General features: G+C 39.8%; 1 protein-coding gene across 1 annotated transcript in view; it reads left to right on the top strand.

The window, feature by feature from the left end:
* The window catches only part of ADGRV1 (adhesion G protein-coupled receptor V1), a 489,468-nt gene that overhangs the window by 404,393 nt on the left and 64,878 nt on the right, over positions 1–20,197 (top strand). The window contains exon 86 of the mRNA XM_045197863.2: positions 7,310–7,467. Coding sequence (XP_045053798.2) covers positions 7,310–7,467 — 158 coding nt within the window. The remainder of the gene's footprint in view (positions 1–7,309; positions 7,468–20,197) is intronic.

Below are 20,197 nucleotides of genomic sequence, written 5' to 3'. Positions count from 1 at the left end.
TAATAGGACAAGGAAGTGTGTAGTGTGTTTTAAACAACATGACCACGATTAACAATCTCTTAAAGATTCCAAGTCATCCTCCAGGGACGTCAGTCAGTACAGTGTGCTGTGAGTGCTAACGTGATGATGGGTGATGCAAGGTGTGCCACGACTGGGCTCGCATCCCTGCAGGCAATGCGCCGGAAGTGTTTTCTTGGAACACCTGCTACTTTCACACAGAGCCAGAGGCATCTGTGGGTCTCATCTCCAGTACAATGTAATGTGATTACTGTTTAGTAAAAGGCGGTTAATAATTATCAGTGGATTATCCTGCTACCAAGTGACTTTTGCCCCTTTGAGAAACAATCACCATTGCTGTCAGGACTTGGGCCACTTACAGTGTCTGTATCCTTAACAGAGTGGCCCACAGTGACACTCGTCAGCATAAACCCACACGTCTACCTTTCTCGTGTTTTTCGTGGGCGATTCAACTGTGTCATGAGTATTTGGGGAGGGAGTACTTCAAAGTCTACAAAAGCTTTCATCGGGAAAAAGAAATAACAGTTATGCTAATGTGACACGTGGCCCCCCAATTTCTTCTTAGCTATTCCTAAGTGCTATGAGTTTATTGAAATAAACAGATTGAAATCACAAAAAAAATAAAAGTTGCATCTCCAGCACTAACCTAAGATCAGAAAGTACTGCAGCCTGCCTGTGTGAGGAGGGGTTGGCCCCACCTGAGGCTGCTTTCTGGCCACTGGTCATCCTCCGAGAATCACTGTGCCTCATGAAATCGTGAAGTCACAAGCGGGTGGAGAGAGGGTGCAAAAGGCAAAATTTTTTGGACAATAATCTTATATTCTTATACCCACCTTTGTAAATCTGTGTTTTTATACAATGATAAAAACCTATAATTTTACCATCTTCAGATGCAAAAATGTGGTATGATTCTTCAAAAAACAGCTTACAGCCATTCATTCAGCGGCTCGGTGAAGGAGGGGTAAGAGCAGGACACTTCGGAGTGCTGGAGAGCAGTGGCATTGCTCGGTGGCAAACAATTTCTGTTTTACGAGAACATGGAGCATTAGTGCATGCATAAAATAACAAGTCAGCCTGACCCCATTCTGCTGGAATTCTGAAGGGGCTGGATCCACTGGAACCAACCTGGAGCGAATTGGTAGGCTGATTTCAACGGTATCACCCTGTTGTTCAGGGAACAGATTGTTCAGACCTGAGTTTCTTGGATAAAGAAAAAGCAAAAGGAAAGGTCATGTGAGGTATCATGGTTTTCAGACTTCTTTATCATCTCTCTCTAACCTGTTAATACTGTGAGTTCACTATTCGTCTTTGGAATTTATGTGTAAATCCATTTTACCTTTTAATGAGCCTGGGATATAGGTAACTGTCTCATTCACCAAGATATAATTATATGCAATACAGGACTGTATTTCAGAGTATATCGTGTATCTGACTGCTTTAAAATTTTAGACAGTTTAATGTTTAATTAATTTTTGTTCACATTTTTCTTCGTTCCATCTTTTCAAGTAATATAAGCATGTAGATACACTGTAAGCGCTAAGAGGTAAGCCTGCTTCTCATTTTTCAGTCCTCTGGCTTCCCCTGAGGCAGTTGTCAATGCACGGAGTTGGAGCGCAGCTGCCCACGGTGTGGAGTGAGCCCTTGAAACTGGTAGACATGGCAGTGATTCTCTGCTACATCTTCAAAACCAGCACTATTCTAAAGAATAGTTCTGTGTTTACTTTCTCCTTCTCTTTGTCACCCATCCACTAGCACTGTTTGAACTGTTGCCATTATAGTTGCGTGTAAAAACCCACTAAAGTTCCTTCAAGCACAAGGGGCTTGTGTACCCCACAGGCATTCTCATGAACATTCAAATGCTGGAACAAGGTATAGTTGGACCTCACAAGGCTACACTTCATCTCTCAGAGATCACAGAACCTCTTGCTTGTGAGCATCTGAATGCTCCTCCTAACTTGCCCCTTTTCCCTCCACCTTGTCCATTTCTTCTGTATACTCGTTGTGCTCTAAACTTGTGTCGGCTCTAGTGCCCGCCACTAACTGGAGCTCTCTGTAGCAGATTCTCAAAGCTGATTAGCTCAGCCAAACTTTTAGTGCAGAGTCACTGAGTTCTAAGTCCGGGGCAAGCCAGAAGAGTGGTTGTCTTTGGGTCAGGTACATATCTCACAGCTAACTGCCACTGCCTAGGGTGGTCTGTGCCTGGGGAGTGGCGTAGAGATACATGGTTCATGAGATCACGTTTTTCAGAAGGCTTGAGCAGCGCGGGCAATTGAAGAGCATGCTATTGCACCCACTCACAGAAACCTTCCTTCAAGGGTTGTTTCTGTGCAGCGGGACTGAATATTTACCTCCCACCCACTCTCACCCATGCCCACCACAGCCCAGCACACCCCTTGTTTCAGTCCACCAGTCTGCAGATCTGTGTGTCCTCTGTCACTTTATCTGCTAGCTCTCTGCTTTTCTGCAGTCAGTGCTCAGGTTGCTAATCCCAGGCTTCTAAATATGACAGACCTCTGCTCCTCTATCTCTTTTGCTTCCTGCTGCTTTTCTTTCTCTCTGGTTCTTCAGGCTGCTGGGACCACCAGGTGCTATCTGATTCTCCTTGGGGGAACCCAGTCCCATGGTGTTACTGCCAAGGAGATGTAAAGATGAGTTAACTACATTAATCCACATCATGTCCCTCGAGTGTACTAGAAGAACGTTCTCAAACTTTCAGTGTGCACAGGAAACAACTGGGGGTCTTGTTAAGATGTGGGCTCAGAAGCTCTGTCAGAGGATGTGAGATTCTGCATTTTTTAACAGCTTCCCAGGTGGTACTGATGATGCTGATGGAAGAGCAACACTTTGTATAGAAGACTAGATTCTGATGCACTGTGTATTTATTATAAATATAATCTACTTGATGTGAGGGACCGTGCCTTGGGCATCTTTATATACCCTTCCACATCCAGCACTGTAGCTGGTGCGTGATAGATACTGAAAAGTTGCTTGGATTTTGATCAAACTGAGCACGCCTGAAATACAGAATTTTCTGTGCCTACTTTTTTTTTTTTAAATAAGTGGTTTTCAAACACTGCTAAAAATCAGTTGAATCAACGTGCATTTCTTAAGGGTCTTTTTATGCAAAGTACTAGATGAAATATAAACAAAAACAAATTATAGCCCCTGTCGTCAAGGAGAACACTGGCATGTTTACTACTAACTCTAATATGTCTCTACTAGAATTGTGGAAATAATTTCAAAATTGTGGAGGTAGCAGTGAAGGCACATTAGCCTGTTTATGCTTCTAGCAACTTGACCTTATGTAATTAGGTGTCGTTTTTCCGTGTGTACGAGGAGGCTAATGGGATTGTTGTGGTATTTATGCGTGATACTGCATGTAACGATTGAGTTTCATGTCTGGCACATAGTAAATGATCCCCACTAGGGTTTCTTGTAGTCGTGGTGATGGTAAGTGTAGCAATAGTAGTACTTACTGTACTCTTCATTATCCAGCCAATTTAGTTTAGGAAGATACCTTGTTCCTTTCCTTCCTCTCTAAGTCCATCTATTATCCCAATGTTTAATTTCACTTTGTAGGGCTTATCTGTAATGTAATCTTAACTTTGTTTATGTTTAAAGTTTAAGCTGAAAAGAAAATGCATTTTCGAATTCAGTCCATTTCCCTTGGTGTGAAAACTGCTATATACACTGCAACAGAAGGACAGAAAGAATGTGTTTTCCTCCCTTGGGTCTGCTTAAACCCACACTGTGATTCTTCCCACTCTCCTGTCTTCATAAATGTATTTATTTTCCAGTGGAGAAGACAAAGTTGGTTGAGGCAACACATGTAACTTTTGATATCGATGCCATCATTCACAAATCTTAAGGAGGCCTACCTGGGGGAGGTTGGCACATGAGCCGATGAATCATAACTATTATCGTTATCTTATTGAGGAGAAGTACTTAGTTATAAAGAATACCTTGGAAAGAAACATTTATTATTCTTCCACTACCTGGGTCCTTTTTCATTATCTATGTAACCCAGATGTTAGCTGTCTGGATGTCTTCAAGTCCTCCAGTTTACTAGGGTCAACGTCTTTAAAACAGAATTCAAATGGACTCAAATCACAATCACACATACAGGCAGTTGCCAGTGTCTCTCCCAATATTTTCAGCAATTGTAAGTAGAGTTTCTGTCTCTCCTGGTCTCCTTTGCTTCTGAGCTTCTTCTTACGCTTATTGCATACAGGAATAAAGAAACTGAAATACCCCATGCCACCAACGTAACTTTTTTTTTACTCAAGTTAGATAATGCAAGTGAAAACACTTCAATAAGGATAAGGCGCTACCTAGGGGAAGTAATAATCTTACCAAATTAGAAAGTGACATAAGGCATTGTAAATGCTCCAAGCTACCCTTGGAAGAGGAAAAACTGAAGGTAATGAAACAGTATCTGTTTGTTTCATGTGGCTAAAAATAGAGAAATGTTGAAATCCTGACAAGATTTTGAAATAAATTAGGACAGTCTGTGACATATAATAAGAAAGAAAATTTGTTTAATTTTCTTTTAAACTTTCCATGAAAGTTTAAAAGGGAACAGCAAAAGTTAGTCATGTGATTGCAAGAACCCCGCAGAACATTCAGCACCAAAACAGGGAGAGGGGTCACCGGAGTGCTTTGAAGCTGGATGAACTGGTGGTTACAAGGAACACACGTTCCTCGCCCTTTTTAAGAAGTAGAGCCACATGGTCTTTGTCTCACTTTCTGGTAACTGCCAGATCTGTGCTGAAGCAGCGGCTGTCAGCCGGTAATCAGCTGCTTCCACAGCCCCCCCCCCCCCGCCCCCCGTGTGCACAGCATTCAGTCTGCCCCTTGCTTACACTACGTTCAGTTTTTCCAAGAATGTGTTTATAACCTTATTTCAGAAACTCTTCCTAACATGATATTCATAGTTTCCTAACTCCCACATCACTTCCCTGTGATCTAATCCTCAAACTACTTGGATGTACATCTTATTCGTTTGGACTGAAGGAAATTCTGATTGATGAGGTCTTTTTTCCCCCCACTTTCGAGGTTAGTTGCCTGGCACTTTAATCCCTAGGAGAGGTAGTACATAATAAGGCAGGTCGTTTTTGTTGCAGAGAGACTGGGATGGAGTCACAGCTGAGCAGGACTGGGCAAGGGGGAGACCCCACAGTACTGCAGTGCCTGAGCTAGACCTGAGAGCTAGCAGGGCTGCCAACAGGAACGGGCATGCCAGGGGCCTAGCCCTCCTCCTTAACCATCTGCCCACACTGACCATGCAGAGGACAAATGTAGGGCCCTCTCAGCAGCCCGGTTCTTATGAGAGGCTGTGCCCAGTGGGGCTCTGAAGACACATGGGGGAGGTGGGGAGAAACGGGTCACTTCAGGACTGGATAATTTTCCCGTCCCTTTCTCTGAAAGAATGGGCCAGGGTGGCCAACCCATCGTGCAAGCAGGGGGAATTGCAAAGGCGATTTTTAAGAGCAACAGCACTAAAGGAATTTCCTTCTCTTCCTGCCAGCCAGTGCAGACATGCCTGGTTAGTGCCAGCCTCCTGGGGGTCCACTTGGCCCATTTTATTTTTTAACCAGGATGGTGCACCATTAGTTGGGGTTCTGCTTTCAAAGGTCATCCTCTGAATCTAAAAAAGGAAAGGTTTTAGGAAGGCACTTCAAACAGACAAGTGGGAACCAAATGTGGTCAGCCACTGAAAAGTTGTATGTGGTTGGAGTCAAACCTATACCCTAGCATTCTGTAAAACATGTCTGTTACTCCTAGAGTACTCAAAATAGATTCAGTAACTCTCACCAGTTCACATCCTGAAACTAACTGGTGATATTGTGATGACATTTTTCAAGGTAAAAATAGAGCAGTGAAGCTTGTTTCTTCTTCAATGTCTGCCTTTGTCTAAGCACTTTTAGGCCAGTCTATGGCAGTGATTCCATAATTCAGATGAAAACAATAAAAAAAATCATTTAAAGCCAGTGTACACAGAAATGACTAGCCAACATGACCACTATTTTTAGTGCAGAAATATACTCCAAGATCGTTAATATTTGCTTGTTTTATTTAATCATGTACCTCTTACCTGGAAGATACGGGTACATACGATGAGTGCACAGAGAGGGGTTCAGCTTTGTGCCATCCGAATTAAATTCTAAAAGCCAGGAAATTCATCATTCTGACATATCTTTGCAGATGCAAAATATGTGTTGAAATATCTCTTGAAATGTTTCTCGTTTACAAGAGGAATACATTTAGCAGATCATGTTCATTAGAAATAATATTCGAGTAAGGTCTTTAATAATGTGTCTCTTTTTAAACATAAAATCGAGGCACTATTTTTCCAAGTTGCATGAATGGATATTTCCCCTGACTACCTATATTTTGGATTTTGAGGTTTTCTTTTAAATGGATTATATTTGTTTTTCCTTGAGTTTTCATCAGAATCCATTATTTTTCATTGTGTTATAATTTACATTTACAAGCATGATGTATTAAAAATGGAGACATTGGGAAAATATATTAAGAGAACACCACCTACTATTAAGATGTCTTGTAATTAGAAGTATAATAGTCTTTTAATTTGTAGAAGGTATGTCCTTTTTAAGAATATCTCAAAAGTGCAGTTTTGGATATTGAGAACTTATTTAGTAGACCTCCATTTTGACATTTTTGGTGAAAGATTTTATGTAAAGAACAAGAGGATTTTATAACTCACGAGTAAAAAATTTCCAGTTACATCTCTAAAACCAATTTGTAGAATTTCAGTATTACCAAAATAAATAAATAATGTATGTTTGCCTTCGATCTCATTGCTCTAAATAACTTCTAGTGATACCAGCTGTGGTTGAGCAGTATAGCTTCTAAGTGGAAAGTTGTCATCATTTTCAAGAGAATTAATGGCTCTTCAGGAAATGTCTAACTTAGGAATGACAAGCCCTAGGGATCCTCAGAGCTGCCGTTAACACCTCTCATGCAGTTTCCAGTGTGACCTTGGTGTCCTTTGGCCAAGAAGATAGAGCTGGAAAGCAAGTGTTCATTTCTCAAATGCATTTGGTCAGAACCTTCTGTGAGTTTTCTGAGCATCTCAGGATATGCATGTTTCATGGATCCTACTCGGTGAAGCAGCGGGTTAGATTTAATCCCGCAGCCTCTGTTCACCCCAAGCTTCAATTTGACAAGCCCAAGCGTGCTTTTGCCAACACTGAGACACGAAGAGTTAGCATAAAGCAATGATGTTTGCATCGAAGTTGTCTGAGTGATCTCTTCTCTTCTCTTGCAGGTGCTTCATCCCAAATATCTATGCAGCTCTGTTCACTGCAGCCCTCGTTCCTTTAACGTGCCTCGTGGTGGTGTTTGTGGTGTTCGTCCACGCCTACCAGGTGAAGCCACAGTGGAAAGCATACGATGACGTCTTCAGAGGAAGAACAAATGCTGCAGGTGTGCAAGAGACCATATTTGTACTTTGGAGATAGGAACTTTTTAATGGCGGGGAAAGTGTCAGTGAAAATTTTTTATCCAAAAAAAGGGTGAAGTTATATTTAGCTTTCAGCTCTGTAAGTAAAGCTCTAGTCTCTAGTGGCTCCTGCTTCTTGGTACTTCCTGACCTCTCCTTTTCTTTAGGTCTCCATAGGTTTTATTCCTGCTTCCAGTCACAGCCTTTGGGAGTTTATCCTCAAGGTTTCCTTCAACTTAAGCAGTAATAACTTATGTTCAACCTGTGAAGTTTAGTCATATGTTTCAGAATCTGAGAATTCATCACAAGCAAACCGCCGCAATGCTCAGGAGTGCTATGTTTTGCATGCGGAGTTCTGATCGTGCTGACAGATGTTTAAAAACATATGTGATCAGACAGCTTCATAAGTGGCTACACATGTCTAGTTATTTAAGAGTGCAAGTCTTTCCAGCTCAAATTGGCTTTCACTGCAGCTCATTTTTTCCCTTTGAATCATACTTAGAACAGGTTTTTATGATCTGATTATTTTTTTGTTGTTAGATTAGAGTCTCAGGAGTTGTTTTTTTTTAACTAGGAACAATAACCACAGACCTATATAGAAAAAACTCACTCTAAAATGGTATGAGTGACTGGAATATTATGGGATGGGGGAATCCCTCTTGGCCCATGAGGAAAAGGAGTCTCTTCTTTTCTAAGCTTTGACAAATCTAAAGCCAATGAATGAAAGGAATTCTTCACATTTTAAGTGCTTCTCAGAGTTTAATCAAGATACCATGTATGAAGTGCCTAGAATAGTGTCTAATATATTCTTGGGGGCTCACTAGATGGTGCCACTTACAGGATAATACAAGGAGGCACTCTAATACAGGAAAAATCTTCTAGTTCCTGAATTAGATGAGGGAAGATATGAAAAGATTTTCCTCATGGTATAAAGAGAAGGGACTTTTTTAATACTATCTTGTGGGGTCATTTATAAGATACTGTTTCTAGCTGGCTCTTCTGTATTGTCTCTCATTTAGCATGGAATCATTGTGGAGGCAGAAATATTGTTTAAAGTATAATTAATCTTAAATTATTCTAGCAGAAAACTATTTAACGTAGAAATCCTACTTTTTCATGGGACATAGGATTTTTCCAGAACCTATACTTTTATTCAACTTGGGATTCATTTTATTACAATACATATTCCTAAGGGAAGAATTGTTTATGTCCCCAAATGGCAAGATTTATTTTGTTTTCTATATAACATAAAAGTGCCAGTGTTTGCATGTTTTCAGTGATGATAACGTAAGGGCCTAACACAATGAACTAATCCTTCTCATGCCTAAATCACTTCTCTGCCTTTTGGATATGATCCAGCATGGTTGCAATACATAAACAATACTTGATCTAAAAAACATAGCACTCAAGCATTAAACAGAATTCTGATATCTCAGCACACTTGTTTGTCAACTAGGGAAACCTTTCTTGCAATGAAATACTAATAGAAGCATTGCTCTATGGTACCTTTTTCAATACAAAAATATTTATGATGTTTCTAACTTCTGTATTCCCATGACAATTCAAACTATTACTCATTACCTCACACTTGGACTCCTTCAGTATTTTCCTGATTGGTCACCAGTTTGAGTCTTTTTCTTCTCCATTTCATTTTCTCAGATGCCTGTATTTCAAAAATATAAAGTGGATCGCCTCTCTCTCCAGCATTATAGTCCTTCAAGCTCTCTCTCATTCCCCAAAAGAAAAGCCCAGTCTTTTTTAGCCTACAATACAGGAGTCTCCACAGTCCACCTTGGGACATCTTTTCATCCCCAATTTAGTTACTATTCATCCTGCACCCTGACTCTGCCAGTCTCTTTACTCTTTCCTAAAACTGCCTGATACTGGCATCTTTGTCAATGTAAGGAACCCTCAACTTTGAACTCCGCGTCATTAGCTGATAAGACTTATGTGTTTAATAAGTGGTATGGGGAATGTGGATGAGAGGGAGGTGGAAAGGGCTTTTCACCTGTCATTAGTTCCCCAAAGCTGTCCCACATGAACTCGTAATCTAAATAAAAATCGTGTACTGGATAAACACAAGTTAATTCCCCTCGACCCTACTTCCAACAAGATATTACTCACTTTTTCATAAAAATCCTGGAAGCTCCCAATATACTCTCTCTTCTGTGAAACCTTTGGAATTTTCCCTTTACAGAGCCATACCAATAAGAATTACTCATTCCCTCATCTATGCCCTTGAAGAAAGCACTTTGTCCCTACGGCCAGTATAGCACTTACCTTGGAGTGGTGACTTGTTTAGGAGCGTGTGGCTGATTTCCTTAATAAACAATGAATCCTTTTAGGGCAAGGGCCATTATTATTCATCTCTGTATCACCAGTGTCTTGCAGAGTGCTCAGGGGATAGCAGGGGCATAATTAATATTCATTAAATAAATGAATAAATTAATGGTCATGAATGTATCATAAAATCTTATAATTAAGCTAAATATGGCATAAGAGAAATCTATTATATCATCAAAAGCAGAAATTCAAGGATTTATCTCATTGATCTGTTTGTAGGTATTGCCCTTTGAAGGTTATTATTAAGACTATTTTTTCCTTGACATCTGTGATTTCCAAAACTACATGTTCAGCTTTGACGTCTGACTGATCTTTTATATTTTATTAGCAACCTATTATAACTCACCTCCACTTGTGTATGCTCCACTTACCTTGAATTCAAGATTTATAGAAAAAAATTACTATCTAGACTACCAAGGAGAATTTGATGTTCTCTTTAAATCTTTCTTCTAAAATTACACCGCATTGACCTGAAAATTTTCTACTTGAGATGGCACTATAAATGCATGCTTTGCCCACTGCCCTGCTCCATACACTTAGCAGTTAAAGACAAGCTGTAACAATAGAAAGTTTAGAAGGAGATTAACAACTCTGTGGATCAGAAATAGCACGGGAAGACAAAGTGGTAAGCTGGTCTGAAGCCATGGACCCAGTGTTCTCTGTGTCCAAAAGCAAGTGGATGAGGCAGTATCTCAACTGCTGTGTTGGTGAACTGGAAATAAAAGGTCCCACCCAAAGCAGGTAGAACTGGAGTAACAGCGCCTGCATGACAGGAGCCTGAAAAGAGCTGTTCAGTACCTTGGGCTTTGGATTATAGAAATCTGGGAGCCCAAGTAGAAAGCAGACAAAGCATCTTATTAAATACCTGAGCCAAGCTCTCTTGAGTTCACAGACTGTAGCTGTCATATGCATATGTCACCATGGGGTCAGGAGGCCCAAGACATCAAACTAGTCCTTGTCAGACAGCAGGGATGAGTGAAGAAAACTTCAAAACCACTGGAAAAAGGTAGCCAGAGAGAGACATGGGGAGCACAAGCAAGAAGCAAATGCTTTCTACTCACAATTAGCTGCAATATAAAAATTCCAAACATTGGAGGAAAACCAACAAAGACAGCCCTTAGAATCAGCAACCAAAAGGATAGATTTCATCTAGAAAAATATAATATAAGCAGGAATTATCAGACTACCAGCCACTCATCTGTTTTCCCATTTCACCTATTTATTTTTTATAGTTTTATTGAGATATAATTTATATGTCATAAAGTTTATCTGTTTCTATTGTATAGTTCAGTGGTCTTTGCTATATTTGTATAGTTGTACAATTATCACCATAATATAATTTTTGAACATTTTCAGTGTCCCCAAAAGAAGCCCTGTTAGCAGTCACTCCCCATTATTCACTTTCCTGACCCTAGGTAACCATCAATCCACTTCTTGTCTCTAAATTTATCAATTCCAGGCCTTTCATATAGTGGGATCATAGAATATGAGGGCATTTGTGTCTGACTGCTTTCACTAAGCATGTTTTCAATGTTCATCCATATTGTAGCATGTATCAGGACATAGGGTTTTTTTTTCTATTTCCAAATGATATTCCACTGTATGGATACCTACATTTTGCTTATCATTCGTCAGTTGATATAGGAGTTGTTGTTAGCTTTTGGCTATTATGAAGAATGCTGCCATTGACATTCATATACAAATTTTTGTATTAGCATGTATTTTCATTTCTCTTGGATATATACCTGAGGCGGAATTGCTGAGTCATATGATAGCTCTATGTTTAACATTGAGAGGAGCTGCCAAACTGTTTTCCAAAGCGACTGCAGTGTGACCTGTTTTTGTAAATGAAGTGTTTCTGAGTACACAGCCACACCCACTTTTTTACACATGTTCTGTACCTGCTTTCATAACCATAGTTGAGTACATGTAGTACAACAGGGGCCATGTTCTCTACAAAACTGAACATAGTCAATGCCTGACCCTTTACAGAAAAATCATGTGACCGACCCATAGTATAAAGGAAGACATATACACTAAAAATCACTTAAACATAAAAAAACAGAAATAAATATAAACAAATAAAATTAAAACAGACCAATTGAGGCCCTGCCTGGTGTGGCTTAGTGGATTGATTGCCGGCCTGTGAACTGAAGAGTCGCCGGTTTGATTCCCAGTCAGAGCACATGGCTGGGTTGTGGACCAGGCCCCCAGTAAGGGGCACACAAGAGGCAACCACACGCTGATATTTCTCTCCCTCTCTTCCCCTCTCTCTAAAAAGAAATAAATAAAATCTTTAAAACAATAAAACAGGCCAATTAAAAATGAAATTGTAGCAATGAAAAATATAGTAGTTGAAATTTTAAAATATTAATATTCAAGATAAACTCTAGGTGAGACCAAGAGAAGAGGGAATTAATGAATTAGAATCTGAAGCTAGGATTGAGAAATTCACCAAGGAAACATACAAAGAAGAGAAAATACCAAAGCAAAGCTAAGAGATATGAGAATAGATTGCCAAAGGAAAGAATGCAGGACAGGGAGCAAAGCAAGATTTGAAGAGGTAATGACTGAAAATTTTCCAGAATTAAAAAAAAAAGAGTAACCCAACTATGCTTAAAGTAGGTGTCTACATGCAAAAGGAAAGTTGGGAGAGAAAGCTGAAAATTCTAGTATATTAGCAAAATATAAAGTTTCCGTGTCTGTATTTTTGATAAACTGGATAGTGAGCAGGTTTTTCTTGCCTCCAACAGTCTGTATTGTATGAGAGGTGCACGAGCCCCACTCAGGGGCTCAGATTCCACGGTGCAAGCAGATGCGGAGAAGTTCTCTGCAAACCCAGCCTCTTCGCTTTCTTCTTTTACCCCTATGTACACTTCATGCCTGCAGAGGACGGTTCTAATAAGTCCCAAGCAGAGCCAGCTTAGTCCTCTGTAATTCCAAGCATGCAAAAGCAACCTTTTTCCCTGAGGGCAGCTGAGATGGTTTCTAGTATAGTTATATTTGCCCTGCATTTTTTAACTGGATGACCATTTTTAGAAGTATTAGATAGTATTGTGAAAAATAGATTCTCAAGTAATAAGTCAAAAGGAGAAAATAAATCCCCCTTTCTTACAGAAACTTAATTTCCTAGTTTTACAAAAGATGCCAAGTTCTGAGTATTATTGGTCAAGCATTGTTAAGGGCTTTTTTGTTTATAAATCAGTTTTAACAGTGAGTACCATACATTATGAGAAGGAGAGTTCAGTATGTAGTTTACTTATAGCCAAGCTGGGTTTTTGTTTGTTTGTTGGGTTTTAGTAACCATAATGATTATGATTATTTATTTACCTTAGAATTTTAGGTTTGGTAGACAGATGCAATTAGTTCACACCACTGTCACCTATCCGAGTAACTGAAGAGCTTGCATAAATCACTTTGTTAGGCCTGGAACCTTTCATATATCTATGGAACTGTTCTCCAAACTAATCACTATTGTGCAGTTTAGATGTTCCTGACTATAGGAGCAATAAAAATCAACACTCATGTATTTGTCGTGACTGCTAAGTATCAATCCCTTTACAACTGTGTATTTTGAGTTACCTTTTTGTTCCTGGTATTCTTAATTTCAGAGTTAAGATAAACTCAGTGAAGTCCAAAGGAAAGGAGGGCACGGAGACAGAGCTGCTAATAAATAAAATCCTCCCTATCTATGCTGAAGTCTCCTAAAGATGGCCACTGTCAGTCCCCTTCCTTTTCTGAGCCTGGCCCAGGACAGTGGTGACAGCTCGGCCTCTGGGCCTCTTTTGCTGCCTGACTGCCGTCAGTCACATTTTCAAATGTCAGTGGTTCCTCATGACATTCACTGGCCTGCTCTCTCTTCCTGGGCGGAATGTGCAGTGAGAGTGAGTCAGGATAAAGGTATGCTCCCTGAACTAAATTTCAGTGTCTCCAACAGCACTTTAGACAAAGCCTGTAATTTTAGGGTTTGGTTTTGATCTCTGGCAGTGATAAGCTTGTCTCTCCTTTGAGGCTCATTAGAATTTACTGGCTCCGTTCTGATTTATCAGCCAGTTCTTACCTGAGGAATGATTCACATTAAGACCAGGGAAGGAAAATAATTTGAATAAAAAGAGGAATTAGGTGATTACAAATCCCTTTCTTATAAAAAAAAAAAAAAAAAACACCACGCAAATGTTTAGACACAAAAGGATCATCCCTTATGTCCTAAAGTTGAGTGACTTTGTTTCCCCTGACATTTAAGAAATTTCAAATAGAGTTCAGAAAAACTCAGCGAAATCCAAAGGAAAAGGAGGAAGAGGAAAGAGCTCCTGGTAAGAGCAATAGGCTCTGCGCTTTGCTCTCCATAGATGGCAGCTGTCCACCGCTTCCCTCCTGTGGTGCGCGTGCTACCTCGCACAGACAAGTGCAGCCTGTTTCACCTCTAGAAATCTGGACTAGCTTTGGCCCTGGCTGGTGTGGCTTAGTTGGAAGGGTGTTGTTCTGCAAACCGAAAGGTCACAGGTTCAATTCCCAGTCAGGACATGTGCCTGGGTTGCAGGTTTGGTCCTGAGTCAGGGCGTGTGTGAGAGGCAACCAATTGATGTTTCTCTCTCTTTCTTTCTTTCTCCCTCCCTTCCCCTCTTTCTAGAATCAATACAAGAAAAAAAAGTAAAATAGATTTTTAAAATTAATCGTTTAAAAATTTGGACTGACTTTGGACTTACTTAGACCAATATAATATGATGGAAGGGATGCCATCCCGTAATGGTTCTGGCCTTTAAGAGAACTAGTAGTTTCAATTTCTTTTCTCTTGGAAGCTAGCTCCCATGTAAGAAGTCCAGTTTCCCTGAGACCACGATGAGGTTTGAAATGCCAGGCTCATCGAGTGGAGTGGCCATGTGGGTAGACATTTTGAGCCACCCTTCAGTATTTTCAGGCATCTCAGCTCTGATTCCAGACACAAGAGTTAAGAATTCTTACAGGTTCCAGCACAAGTGGATACCACACAGAGCACAAAAACTGTCCAGCTCAGATCATAGGACTGTGAGAAATAATAAATTATTTTAAGCCACTAAGTCCTGTGGTGGTTTTATTACGTAGGTATAAATAGCTGAAATGCTCTGGTTCTAGTATCCTTATTCTCACATCAGAATTACAGTATGTCATTTTAGATTTTACTGCTTGCAGGAACATACATGGTTTATAAATAAAAACAGAAAAAATAGTATGATTTTTTTCCCAAAGCAAAATTGAGGTTTCCACTAAAATGAAGTGGAAGTAATCTTACCTAGTAACAGTATGTGCTTGAATTGGATCCAGAATGACCGATATAACAGGTTTCACATGTCCTTGGCAGTAAGCTGCTTGTTTGCAGTCTACTCTCAGTTCCATTTCTCAAAAGAAAATAAAACAATGCCTAGGGACCTTAGGAAAACCCCAGAGCTTCTCACCAGACTACAAACAATCTTCCACTTGAGCTTGAAAAATCTTTGTGAACACAGTTCAATGTTCCCACATTTTGCCAACAGTCGTGGGGAAAATCCAAAATTTTTAAAGAAGCATTGCCGATGCTTGTCCTCTGCTTAGATTCATATCTATGACCTCAGTCTTCAAAGATTTAGATCAGAACTCTTTGAGCCTGAAAGATGATGTCTAGTCAGTCTTTCTTGTTTGTTTTCTTCATTTCTGTTTTTGAAAACATTTGGGATTTGATAATGCTTATTAGACAGTAACATTAAGAGTTAGTTTCCTGAGATTTAAAACATCCAGATGAAAAGTATTATAAAAATAAAATCATAGAATTGAGAGAAAGCTTACATTTTTGTTTGATCTCCTGATTTATACATGTAACCAAAGAAGAAAAGGGACTGATAACTTGTGGCAGAGTTGGGTCTTTCTAGAACTAAAATTTTCTGAATATTTTTCCTCAGCGAACTGCCTTTCACCCAGTCACAGTTAAATATTGATAAAGACAAAGGTAGCTCTCTATTTAGTCTATTTCAGTACTGAAGTTTTAGGTCGAATTTACATTTGTTTTCTAGGTGGGCAGAGGGCACAGGGCATGGATGCAGGAGAGTTAGAAGACAGAATAAAGGGCTGGACCGTGTGTAAGTGGCAGGTGTGAGTTTACCTGGGCCCAGGCAGTCATAATTATATTATCATCACCACTGCCAATGAAGACTCACCGTATGCCAGATACTGTGCTAAGCCGTTTGTATATATTATCTCTATTTTTACAAGAATCTTATGAAGCAGGTATTATTATTTATATAGTCAGGGAAGGAAATCAGGATCTGAGAGGCACAGGAAAGTGTCCAAGTTTTCAGTTGGCGTTAGAGCCCAGGTGACCCTCGAACTCTCCAGAGCTGCCGCTGCTGCACCGATACCATTTACCAAAGCTTTCATCAAGAAGAGTAACATGAAAACGTTGAATGAGACCTACAAAACTCTCATGTCATAAAAGTAGTAGACTCCTTTCCCCAGAAAGAATTTGAAGTGATCTGGGCTGGCAAATTAATTCTTCATATTCTGATTTCCAAGAAAGACAGCCTCCTCTCTTTAGGGTGCTGAAACATCCGTGATTTTCCTTATCATTCTCACATGTAGTGCAGACATAATGATCATATAGAACTTCATAGAGCTGTTTGAAGGATTAAATGGTAGTTCATATCAGGGCTTTAGTGTACACTCTCTGTAATATACTCAGCCCTCAGTATGTATTGGTATTTCTATTAGCACAACTCTTTTTTTACTCCTTCAATGACAGTTTAATATACTTTTATTTTATTTGGGATTTATAAGATAAAATGAAGCATTGAAGAAATAGCGTTATAGACATCGCATAATTTGTAATACGTGCAGAATGCAGTCAGATGTATAACTCCTTTGCCCTATATGCATCCTCGATATCTCTCAAATGCGCCTCCCTCTTTTTCTTCATGATTATGGCTTGTGTATTAATCAGTTCAGGCTGCCATAACGAAGTGCCATAGACCGGGTGGGTTCAACAACTGAAGGTTATTCCGCAGTTCTGGAGGCTGGCAAGTCTCACAGTCTTATTCCCAGCCAATTCAGTTCCTGATGGGCACCCTCTGCCTGGCTTGCGGATGGCCATCTTCTGGCTGTGTCTTCAGGTGGTAAAGAGAGAGTGCAGTTGGTCAGGGGGCAGGGTAGTTCTGTCCTGTCTCTTGTTTTAAGGGTAATGAGGACTCCACCCTCATGGCCTAATTACCTTTCAAAGTCCCTGTCTCCAAATATCCTCTTCCTTCAGCTATACTGAACTAGTGCTGTTGCCTAAAAATGACATGATTTCTGGTAAGCCTGAACTTAAATAACGTAACCGAATCCACTCTCATTTGCTTGGTTTATCAACAAGTTTATGGTCAGGGAGGAGAAGGAATGGAGTTGAAGCTCATTTCAATCTTGATTGCCATCGTGGAGATGCTTCAGTGGGGTGTTAGCAGAGGGGGTCAGCGTAGCGTGCATTTAGAGCCGCTAAGGGAGACCATCGCAGCAGCATTGCTGCTCAGGTGCACTGCACCCTGTCCGACCTTCAGTGCAGTTCACATCTGGCATCGATGCGTGCATAGCATTGCCTCACCTCAGTTTGAACCAGACAGTCAATGAAATTTTCCCCATCGCTTATAATTTTTGTACATATATCAAACAAGTTGCTCATATATTTCCTTGGCAGTTTTTTTCTCCAAATTAATAAAAAAAAGTTTACATTTTAATTTTCCTGGCATACTTCACTTTTTTATAAAACTTTCTCCTGCTCAAATCCTTCTTTATTTATCCTGGAAAAATTACTGATGAGCCATTACTTTTTATTTTCCTTTGAAAGGCACATGAAACGATTATTCATGTTTATTTCTTTGAACTAAGAGCACTTTTTTCTTTTTTTTTTTTTTTTAGTGGATGACTGAAATCTTCCATTTAACTTTTGGCTGATGAAAGTACAATATCTGGGGTTTTTTTAATGTGTCTCTCTAAAATGCATATTCAGACAGTTTCTAAAGAATGTGTATAAAATCTGACTAGCAAGTAGGAAACTCAGTTTTTTAAGGCTGTTTTATCTTGGAATAGCTGACATTGAAAACACCACGTTCCCCTTCTGACCTAGTCTGCGAGCTGCCTTCGTTGCTGACAGTGCTCACCCTACAGCACACCAGGGCTCCCTCTGATCAGCCAAATCCCAGGCGCTTAGGTGTCAGTTACACTCTTGATCCGCAATGTTTTCCATGTCTGATTTATTGCCATTTTTATTATCTACACGTACTTTCAATTTATGATTTAATGCCTACACAGTTACTTTTAAAAATGCAGTCATAGAATAATAGTTGATCACACGTTAATTAATCAACTGGCACGATATTAAAGAGAAGATTCAGAAATAAAGTATGTTTGGCTTGCTAGGGCTAGGAAAATAGCAAGTGGGGACAGGAAATCTGGGAAATTAGCAATTGTGTCATAAATTTCTTTACAAACGTATACTTGGCACAAGGCCTACGATCAGAGCGTCATACTTAATATTTGACATATAAAACTCAGAAAGCTGAATAAAAGCAAATGACATTTCTGTAAGGTGTTTCCTTTTAGAAGAAAAGTACACCACATCAAAGGTGAAAATCTTTTCACAAGACCACTCTTCCACTTGCCTTTTCATAACTGAAATGGTCTGCCTCCTAAAAGCTCACTTTCCTTACAACTAGTTGGAAGAAGCTACTCTTTCTAACTAAGAGGATGTAAAAAACTATTTATGCTCTCTTTAAATCCTTGCCTTTTTTGTTTATATTACCCTTTTCCTCTTCATGTTATAGTGTGGTTACCATTTCTCATGACATTCTTCCTTCCTGGGTCACCTCTTCTCTCTCCACATCTCTTGCTGAGCACAACCTCTTTCTGTCCTCCTCTCTCTGCTCCGCACGCCTACTTGCTGTGTATCGTCCTTGTGACCTCCCTTCCCTTCGCCCTGTGATTGGGCATTGCAAGGATATTTTCACTAGCTCCCTGGATTTCCTTGCCAGCTTGGCTCCCTCCCTAAGCATTTTGCCAATCATCAGTCCTGTCAATGCCTACACTTCTCTTCTGTTTACCAGCCAATTAGTACTTCTCTGTAACAGATATGAATTTATTCTAAGTATCCTTCAACTGGGCTATCTCTGCTTCTCAGAAACCCCCTTTGAATTACCTTTAATTCACTCTTAATTAATCTTTGAAACAGATTCGCTGCCCTTAAGTCTTATACATAATACTGTTTATTCACACATTCTATACAATTGTGAAACAGCATGATGTTACTTTATTCAACTTTTCATATTTTTATATACTCATTTCTCTGTTGTTTCCTTTCTAGGGCACTTTCCCTCCTGTTTCAGATAAGGAGGTAAATAATTAATTCTCACCAAAGCCAGTTCTCTCCGTTGTGCCCTTCATCCATTTTTCTTTCTCTTGGAACTTGTTTCATTCAGTTCTACACAATCATCTGATGTCTTAAATCTCTCTCTCTCCTCTGTGTCTTTCCCCTTCATCTAAAAGCATGTGTCACTTTTCACTGCCTCAGAGAGCTTACTCATCAAGTTACTTCCCTGCCACTCTCCTTCACCAACAAACGTCTTGAAGAGTAGTCCCTGCTGTTCATTGCTAAATCTCAACAGTGCCTTGCTTATCCGCTTTCATTCATGACCATGACTTTGGACACTAAATCTGCCATTGTCTTAACTCATGTCCTTATTCTTAAACTCCTCTGCATAAATCAGTACCCCTCCTCGAATAGTCTGTTTCCCGTGGATTTCATGATACTCTTTTCTTTCTATTGTCCTGCTAAATCCAAGGCCATGAAACATTCTTCTTGTGACTCAACTCTGGAGTATATCTGCTTTTCAGGGATTGGCTTTGCCTTTTTAAAACCACAGTGGCAATCTTCAAATCTATCAGTTTGAGTCCAACTTCTCTCCCCAGCTTTTTTTCTATCCTCCTCCTGAGAATGGTACCTTGTACTCAGGAAGTACAAAGTTTGTCATTGACTTTGCTCCTCTGCCTGTCCCAGCTGCTCTGATCACTCTGTTACTCTTTCTTCTCTTCTTCCTCTTAGTCCTTTTCCTATTTTCCTAACCTTGAAGCCAGTGTAATTTCTTTTACTCCACAGTCATAGACTTGCAGGGCAGTAGTTTTCAAAAGTGATCGTTAAAATCACACTTTCAGAAATTATGGTTTGATGAGTCGCTCTACAGACTAACTTATTTAGAATCTCCTGTGTTGAAGTCCCAATATCTGTATAGTTTCAAGGTTTCTCATTGTTTTCTGATGTGGGGGTTCTATGATAGATTCTATTTTGGTAATATTCCCTGTCCATCCCCTTCTTTCCATTGTCGGATCCACTTCTCTGCC

The sequence above is a fragment of the Desmodus rotundus genome, chromosome 1 (genome assembly GCF_022682495.2).
Source record: "Desmodus rotundus isolate HL8 chromosome 1, HLdesRot8A.1, whole genome shotgun sequence".
NCBI lineage: Eukaryota > Metazoa > Chordata > Mammalia > Chiroptera > Phyllostomidae > Desmodus > Desmodus rotundus.
The sequence above is the reverse complement of the archived record's forward strand: the minus strand, read 5'-3'. Positions and strand labels throughout refer to the sequence as shown.